Source organism: Propithecus coquereli, unplaced genomic scaffold (assembly GCF_000956105.1).
Source record: "Propithecus coquereli isolate 6110/MARCELLA unplaced genomic scaffold, Pcoq_1.0 Scaffold111, whole genome shotgun sequence".
In the NCBI taxonomy this organism is placed as follows: domain Eukaryota; kingdom Metazoa; phylum Chordata; class Mammalia; order Primates; family Indriidae; genus Propithecus; species Propithecus coquereli.
In genome coordinates, this window is record NW_012135081.1 from 3,619,370 (window position 1) to 3,628,780 (window position 9,411).

At 51.9% G+C, this 9,411-nt stretch overlaps 1 protein-coding gene across 1 annotated transcript; it reads right to left on the reverse strand.

The window, feature by feature from the left end:
• Positions 1–1,453: 1,453 nt before the first annotated feature.
• On the reverse strand, positions 1,454–8,362 carry LOC105815146 (keratin, type II cytoskeletal 2 oral-like). The gene is given in 11 exon segments (XM_012650286.1): positions 1,454–1,587; positions 1,925–1,959; positions 2,825–2,931; positions 2,933–3,046; positions 3,584–3,709; positions 4,085–4,249; positions 4,755–4,850; positions 5,344–5,405; positions 6,376–6,595; positions 6,739–7,302; positions 8,357–8,362. Coding segments are annotated over 11 exon segments (1,629 nt in total).
• Positions 8,363–9,411: the final 1,049 nt, after the last annotated feature.

Here is a 9,411-nt window from a genome sequence, read left to right on the forward strand (position 1 = left end):
GCAGGGATGGGAGAAAGCTGAGTTTGGAGAAAGTGATGGTAATACCAGTCTCCTGAAATAGAGTCGTCCCCCAGGCACCTGGACTGGATTTCAGCACCACGGACAGGGCACGGCTCCGTGGGTGGGGTATTGGCCCAAAGGCCTCTGAATAAAGTAAGCCTCTGCCATCAAAGACCAGAAACACACCACATACCACACACATACACACACACACACACACACACACACACACACATTCTATCGTGGAGAAACAAAGTTGCACATGTGTTATTAATATAGCATGGAAGTTTCAAGCATGGATTCTGGAGCCAACTACCCATGTTCAAACCCTGGCTCTACCACTTGCTAACTGACCTGCGGCATGAGGTGACCTTTACCTCTCTATAGCTCCTTTTCCACATCTATAAAATGAGGATAATCATACCTACCTCACAGGACAGTTGTGAACATTGGATGAGTTATGTGTGAAGTTCTCGGAATAATTTCTGGGCAGGTAGTGATTACTAAATAAATCTTTGCTTTATTTATTGATTTTCCATAACCTTGAGATCTCAGGATATGGGGGCAGGGACAGGAATATGGAGTATTGTAGGCAAAGTCTTGCTGGGGAGAGGGGTGGCTGTCCTTGAATCATAAGGAAGGAAGGTACATGGGCAGCTTTGGCCCACCCTGGCCCAAAGACCCCAAGGGGAGAGGTGAGGAAGGCCCTGAAGTGACTCAGCTGGGCACTGAATCTACAGGTGGCTGTCACTGAGGCATCTGGAGCTCTTGGCAAGAACCACTGAGGCCTGTGAGAGAAATGTGCCCACCTCGAGACGTGGTCTGCCCTGGGGTGCATCAAGAAAGAGTAAAGCACATGGTGGCAGCCAGGCAGACTGCAGAGTCTGACCCATGTCTCTTTACCACGAAGGCTCCTTCAGGGCCCCATCCTCTTCTCATCTCTCACTCACTCCACACACAGCTGCTAACGTAACTTTCTGGAAACTTTCTGTCACTCTCTGATTCAGAAAGCACCATGGGTCACTATCATTCTACAAAACTTAGAACCAAAAGACAGCGTAATATATTGTAGTTTAACGGAGAAAAGAAAACAGAGTTGAAAGGAGGCAAGGCAGGGTTCCTCTACGAAGAAACAAAAGGCAGTAGTGGCATGGGTGGTGGGCTCAGGGCCAAACCCTTAACTTGACAATGTCTTTCTGAGTCCCTTCTTGGCTTGGCTTTGAACCCTCCAATGGGATGAGATTATGGTGTCACCAACCCTGATAAGAGGGGAACTATTACAGAGGTATGGCTAGGAGGAGTTTCTGCGGCCATCTCTCAGGTCCCAAGCTCAGTATTTGATGCCAGAGTGCTGGCCACTGCTGGTGGTGCTCTGCATGATCCTGGCTGAGGAGGACAAGGATGAACTGCTGAGTCCAGGACTCCAATCCATGGAGATGCTTGTGCTTCTAGACTAGACGCCCTTCCCAACAGTCTTGGACTTGCTGTCCCCTTGGATGCCCTGGCCACCTCTGTTACCCCAGCCACCATTGCTGCTGCTGCCCACAGTACCAATGCCCTTGCTGCTAGAAGTGTGGTTGACCACAGCTGCAAAAAGAATGGAATGCTCAGTCACACCCTGCCTGTCTAAAGGCCCAGTGCATGCAACCCCTGTCTGAAGAATGGGTGGTAGAGGAAAGCTAAAAAGAAGAGAGATGACCCTCCCCTGGGAGTTCTCTGATGGAGGTAGGCCAAGGACATACACTGGACAAGCCACCAGGTAAATTCTACCCAAATATGTCTCATGGGACTCTCCCTTGTGCCCCTGCATTTGTGTCACTCTGGGGACAAGGCTGCAGAAAAGGCAACTCGTGGGTAAGCAATCTGATACAAAGCCACGAGGAATCAGCTACAATAACAGAAAAGGGGGACACAAGATACTCACAGATGCACACTGGGCTCTGGCACTCCCCTGACATCCTGTTCAGAAACATGAAATAAATATCATGAAAATCCCATCATGAAACTATCCAGGGGGGACAATCTCTTTTCAGAATTAGCCCCAGGGATGCCAGAGTACAATGATATGAGCTTCAGCATCAGGGATCGAGGGTAGACAATGAGAAGGGGGCTTCCCTGAGATTCTAAGATGGGGATGCAGAGAACAGAAACATAATGCGTCTCTGGACACTTGGTTCTGCCATCACCTAGGCCTTGGTTACCTCACTGGCAAAACTGGGATAACATGCCTCTTCATCAGTTTGTGTGATGAGTCAGTCAAGCGATGTGAAGGGCCTAGCACAGTGCGCATGCCATAAGTGACATGGCTCTTATTTGCATCATCCTTTCTGGGCCTATGGACAGCGTCCACATCTAGGTGCTTTTTCTAGACCACTGCACAGACTCCAACATTAACAATGATAACATTAACAAGGAAGGGAAGGCAAAGAAGAGTGACTGTTTCAGAGGAAAGTGGAAACTCCAGTTTGGAGTGTAGAGGCAGCAGGCCCCTAGGACCACCTAGTACCCATCTTTGCATTCTCCACCACATCAGGACTGGCCGACATTTGCCTTTGCCCTGTATGCCTGTTAGGAGGCTCTCAGCATTCTGCTCTAGCATGTATAACATTGCTACCCATTAGCCCAAGGGGAGAGTCCTGGGCAGTGCAGGTCAGTTCACCAAGCATTTTGTTGAGAACCTCCTTTGTCCTCTGCCATTGTGATAGAGCCTGGGTATACCAAGGGGAGCAAATGCAGGGGCAAAAATCACTGTGACACAGTAGAGATAACCAAGAAACTTCCTTCTCAAGTTGGGTTCCTTGCCTTCACCAGAGCACCCACCCACCTGCACTCCTCGCCCTCCAGCATCCTCTGATAGGTGGCGATCTCCACACCCAGTGCCAGTTTGGTGCTCATCAGCTCCTGGTAGTCACGCAGGAGCTGGGCATGCTGCATGCTTGGCATGCTGCAGGGCCTCTCTGAGCTCCACCAACTTGGCCTGGGCATCCTTGAGGGTCAGCTCCCCCCGCTTCTCAGCATCAGAAATTTCCACGTGCAGGTTGGCATTCTGAAGAAGAGGGAAAAGATGTGCTCTGAGCCTCCGGACCCACCTGAGCATATAGCAGGTGAGCACAGGTCTCCATCGGTCTCCTTAACGAAAATCTCTAACCTATGTACTGTGTGGCTGGCCATGCTAATTTCTTCTGCTCATAGCCTTCATATCCATGTAACTAAACCATGCTGGGACATTACAGTGGTTTTCTGAGCCCTTACCCAGAGATAGTGGTCACCTGCTTCCCAACTTCTTGGGGAGGGATAATCTATAGTCAGAGATCCCAGAAACTCAGCCCCGCCTAGTTCATAAATTCTTCAGGGCCATGACCACTCGATTGAGAGATCATTCCCCCCTTTAAGACGATGGATCGAGTAAAGGTAACATGAAGCCCTCGCTCTGTGTGGCATCACTTGGGAAGCCCCGTTCCTGAAGGTCTTGGTCAGGAGCCTGAGGGGCTGCCCCACCTGCTAGGTCCAGGTGCCTCACCAGCATCCCAAGACACCACTGTCATCAGAGTCATAATGCCAGGCTTTGGGGAGCAGCCCTCACCTGCTTGTTGATGCTCTCGATCTCGGCCCACAGCCTCTGGATTGCCCTGTTGAGCTCTGCGATCTCACTCTTGGTGCTCCTCAGGTCATGCCCATGCCTGCTGGCTGTGGTCTGCAGCTCCCCAAGCTGGAGTCGAGTGGGTGGTGGACAGAGAGAGCAGGTAGGGAGAGATTATCCCCACCTCAAACACACATGTATAAAAGGGAAGTAGAATTACAATCAATCCAAAAAATGCTAGGTCACATGACGTCCACCAGGCATTTAGAGTGGAAAGAATCACGTAACTGAAACCCATGGCTGCCCTTAGACACATCAGAGACTGAAATGAAAAGAACTACAAGGACTCTGCAAGTTACGGGAACTTGTGAAAGAAATTTCAGTGAGCTTCCTAATGAATAAAATGTGCATTCTCTGGGAGGGTGCCAGGAGGGCTGGAGGTGAAGGGGCAGAAGCCCTGGGAAGGCTCGTGGGGCCCGGGCTGATGCAGTGATCCTTATTTACCTTGGTCTGGTACAGAGTCTGAGCCTCTGCCTTGCTCTTCTGGGTGATCTTCTCATACTGGGCCTTGACCTCAGCAATGACGCCGTCCAGGTCCAAGTGCCGGTTATTGTCCATGGACAGGACCACAGAGGTATCGCTGGATTCTGACAGGACCTGGTTATACTCCTACAAGCACACAGGGGCACATCACTGGACAGTTGTCACCATCTCTCTAGGATGCCCTGAACCTATCATCCATTGGCTCAGGAATGTTAAGAGACTGAGAAAACTCAATCTCGGTGAAGAGAAAGGAAGGTAACAAGACAGTGATCCAGAGAAACCAGGCAGCAGGAAGCTGTCAAGCAGGTAATAAGGGGTTATCCATAACTCACCTCTTGGCCCCTCTTCATAGATTCCCGGGGGTGCTGTAGGCATGCGGATGCTAAAGGTGTGACCTGCAGGTGGGAGGTGCCCTGAGCCTTGGGAAGGAGAACAGAGGAAGAAGGTGAGCCACAGTGGGGGAGGGGGTAAAACAGGAGAAATGAGGAAAGAATATGGATAATGGTGAGAAAGACCTTGCAAGCATTTGCCTGCAAACAGATTTCACAAAGGAAGCAGAATCCAAGAACCAAGCACAATCTGACACCCCGAGTGTGGCTTCCACCCTAGAGCAAAGGATAAAGGTCCTCACAGCTTCGTAGAGGGCTCTCAGGAAGTTGATCTCACTGGTCAGACTCTCCATTTTGACTTCCAGGTCCATTTTGGTCATGTAGCATGTATCCACACTCTGAAAATAACAAGCAGGGGATGAGCCCTACTCACTTCAATGTTACTCACATTTCGTAGTATCAACAGCATGTTTACATGGAGATGGGAGCGAAAATCACTTAAACCAGACATTACACTTGCAGGAGAGAGAGAGATTTGACAACTGAGCTCAGTATTAGAGGAGATGTGCTACTGTCAGTTTCCACAACTTGGGTGATTTTAACGATAGTTATCAATAGCTCGACAGTGAACCGGTGTAATGAAGGCTCAGAGCAGTTTGCAACTGGTAAGTCCAACACACGTGGGAGGTATTTCAGCTCCAGGAAGAAAACCCTCACAGTAGAGGTTCCGCATTGAGGCAGGCGCTATTCTGGGTTCTGGCCATCAGCAACAGAACACTTGGAAATCCAGTTCTGGAGGAAATGCTGTCCAGCCTCACACCCTGAGAAGGTACCACCATTCCCCACTTCCTGGATCCATCTCCTCACTGCATAGCTCCCTGCCCTGCCCACCTTCTTCAGAACCATGAAGTCATTCTCAGCCTCTGAGTGCTTGTTAATTTCATCCTCATACCCGCAAGGAAGGAGAGAGGTCATGCTCAGGGAACCACTGAGCCAAAGGTAGGTGCACAGGTGCACAGAGAAAGGTGTTTATCCCGGGAGGTGGTGGCTACCCTGGAGCAGGGCTGCTGGTGAATGTTTCCTGCATAAGACCAGGCTAAGATCAGAGGGCGGCATGCATTATTAGAATGGTAGAGCCTTTAAGAATACAATGGTACCCCCATTTCCAATACTCCAGGATACTGAAAATAGAAGGAGATAAAACACATAATGGAATCGTGTAGTCCCTGAGCAGCACATTCATACAGAGCTGTCTGGATTCTCCACTGCTGGGGTATCACCCAAGTCCCTGTGAGCCAAGGCCTGTGCTCAGTCCCAAAGCCATCTTCCCCTTCAATCTGCCCCCCAAGACTCCCAGCTCCATCTGTGTCCTGGGTCTGTATCCTGCTCCCCACATCAGACCAGGAGCAGGGCTCTTTCCTACCTTGGCCTCCCCTTGAAGCTCTCTCACCACCGAGAACAAACATATTTTCTAACTGGTCTTCACCCTTGGCTACACATTGGAATCACCTGGGGTTCTATTGTAGCTACCAATGCCTAGCTCCTAGGCCCAGAAATCCTGATTTAATGGATCATGAGTACAACTTGGACATTTAGAATTTTTAAAGCTCCCAAAGTGATTCTAGTAAACAGCAAAGTATGAGATCCATCACTGCTAAATGATGGAGTGCCTGAACATCTACCTCTGTCTGCTGGGGAGCACTTTAGATGCCCACCTCTGAGACATATGCCTCATTCTCCTTGGCACCAACACAAAATATCAACAGAGAAGATCCTCCTTTCACCGCAGGCCCTCCTGACACCCCATCCTGTGGCCAACAGACAGAGGCCTTGAGAACATGCGTTGACTCTCCAGTTGGAAAACCCACATCCCCGACCTGCAACATGATCGCTGGGACCCCTGTGCACCACCCGTCACTCACCTCCTCCTGTACTCCTCCATGAGTACCTGCATGGTGCCCAGCTCCCCGTCCAGCTGGCCCCGCTCCGTCAGCAGCCTGTCCAGGTGGGCTTGCAAGCAGCTGATGTAAGACTCAAAGAAGGGCTGCAGGTCATCAGCGCTGGCGTTGGAGGTGGCCGTCTGCTGCTGCAGGAGGCACCACTTGGTCTCCAGCACCTTGTTCTGCTGCTCCAGGAACCGCACCTGTGATCGACCATGGAGAAGAGGTCGTGGCCTGCCCAGCCCCAGCTCAGGAGCAGGCCTGCCCCCCAAACCCAGGCCCCCTCACCTGGGGGGGCCACAGGGGATCTCAGGGCCATGGCCCCGCCCCCACCACGGGCACTCACCTTGTCGATGAAGGAGGCAAACTTGTTGTTGAGGGTCTTGATCTGCTCCTTCTCCTGGGTCTTCACTTCCCCGATCTAGGGGTCGATCCCCACGTTCAGGGGCTGCAGGAGGCTCTGGTTGATGGTCACCCCCTGGATGCTGAGGGGAAAGCTCCCCGAACTCCCAAGGCCTCTAGCTCCACCAGGTGCTCCTCCAAAGCTGCCCGGTCTCCCCCCAACCCTGAAGGAGCCTCCTCCAAAGCCACTTCTCGTGCCTCTTCCTCCAGCCCCACACAGGCTGCCCCCGAAGGCACCCGAACACCCCCGTGTCACACCCCCAGCCTGGGCAGCACCTCCGGCCACACTCAGCGAGATCTTCTTGCTGCCCCCAAGGCTGTACAGGCTCCTGCTGCCAAAGGTGCCCCCCATCATAGCACAGGCCAAGAAGGCACTGCCTCCCCCAGAGCGAGAGGCAGACTGGGACTTGGAGCCGCTGCAGCTCTGGCCAGACACCACGATGGCAGAGCGGCCACTGGAGCCCTGGGTGGCCTGGGAGGCTCTGCTGGACTTCTGGCTCATCATTTTCTGTGGATGCAGGAAGACGTCCTGGTTCAGGAAGCCTCAGAGGACAGAGCACCTTCTGACACAGGGAGAGAGGTGGCCCCTTTTATAGGCCCCAGTGCGTTGGTCCATTAATATGATGATCTGCTAGGTTTCATCCTCTGGTTGAAACTAATCCCCACACCAATTTCCTTCACTGTAATCCTGGAGTCTCCATTTCAGTTCTTTCCTGTAATTAGCCTGTACAGACTGTGTGCAGGAACAAACTCAGGCCCTCCCCTGACAAATGAGCTTGGTTCCAGCCAGGCATAGTCTGGCCCCAGCGCCCTGGGCACTGGCTTCTCAGGAGGCAGCAGATTCAATTAGGTGACTAGGTGGCTTTTTCAATCCCCCAAAACCCTGGGCATCCACTCCTGTCATTCTGCTGTCCACCTCCCAGAACCAGTGGGGCTCATCCTGTAATCAGGGAAGAGTTTGGGAGGATCCAGTGGGAAATCGGGTTCCTTCTAATTGTTGCATCTCCAAGTCGCATACAGTGTGCATCCATGGAACTCCCCAGAGAGCCTCACATGGTCCGTCCCTGGGTCTGCAATGAGACCAGCACTTCTGCTGCTATTCTAGTCAGGGATGGGGGGATTAGCCCAGAATGTCCCAGACAATCCTAGGTGGGAATGAGTGGACTAGACACTTAAGGACACTCATCTGAGATTGGGTGACCAAGAAAGCCCCTTACATCCCCTCTGTCTCCCTGTGGCTCCCTGGGTGGTCTTGTTGTTCCTGTTCTCTCACCTCACAGCCCACACCCAGTCTCTTTCCCTTTCAAACATGTCCCCTCAGTCCCCTTTTCAGCCCCTGTGGATTCTACGTTCCCTTCCTGCCTCTCCCCTGCAGTGAGGGCTGCAGCCCTGTCCACCTGACAACAGAGGCCATGAGGGCAGGGCCACATCTGTTTGGTTCACCAGAGTTCTCTATCACCTGGCACAGTACCTAGTGGGCACCCAGGTTTTGTAGGATCAATGATTGTGAAGTTCTCCTGCTCCTGACATTGTCCCTCTGTGAGGGTGGCTGTGTGTCCCACCTCCATTGTCGCACTGGAGGAAAGCCTTATCCCTCCAGACAGCCCTCCTGCCCCAGTCATCCCCTACCCCAAAGCCAGGACAGAGCCCTACACACATGAGCTCGGGATGGGGTTTTGACAGAGAGACTAACTAAATCGGCTGCCACTAGTAGGGACGGCTTCCCTCTCTGGACCAAGCCCATCTTAGGTGTACGGGAAATGCAGCCAGATCATCCAATTGGTGGGAGAGGAGACCTGACTGACTGGAAGGACTTGAACCTCACCTCACTTCCTCAGACTTTCTTAGCCCCTATATGCCCCCTAACATCACAGCTTAGATGCTCGTCTTGGCAGCCTGATGCCCTTGCGTGCCTGGGGGAGAGGCTACAGATTATCCCCAAAATATACAAAAGAGAGGTGATTAAGAATTCTACCCTAGAGGTAATAGCAATAGTCATCCTGGCTATAAGGAGCGAGGATCAGAATCTAGAGGTTTCTGGTGAGCACGGGCCAAGGGAAAGGACAGACTGCGGTAGGAGTGGGGATGGGAGGCCTTCCCCGCAGAGACAGGAGGGCTGGCACTCCAGGCTGGAGCTACATCCCCTCTGGAAGGAAGGGTGGGTTCACTGCCATCTGACCCTGTGCAGGGGGATAAACAACTTGATAACTTGAGAACTTTCTAGTTATAGGTAATTAAAATAAAGAGCAGGCTCAGGAGGTGCTGCAGGTTCCAGAGTTCTTCCTGCCTCCAGTAGGTGCTTATACTGGGCTTAGTACAGACACATTTGTTCACATCTCAACATCTACATGAACCTAACGCTGTGCTTGGCTCTATAGATGGCAACATGGGAGTAGCTCATGAGATGGCAGGTCAGCTCTCAAAGATTTTTGGGAAGGGCTCTCATTGCAAGGCACACGAGACAGCATGGGAACTAAAGTTTAAGCAAAAGCAGTTCTATTCCATTTATTGAGTACTTTTTGGTTACATAACGAGAAGTTTGGAGGAAGGAGGAGGCATGGGCTTTACACCCAGGAAGCAAACAGCCTGACACCCTCCCCAAGTATGTGAGACAGGC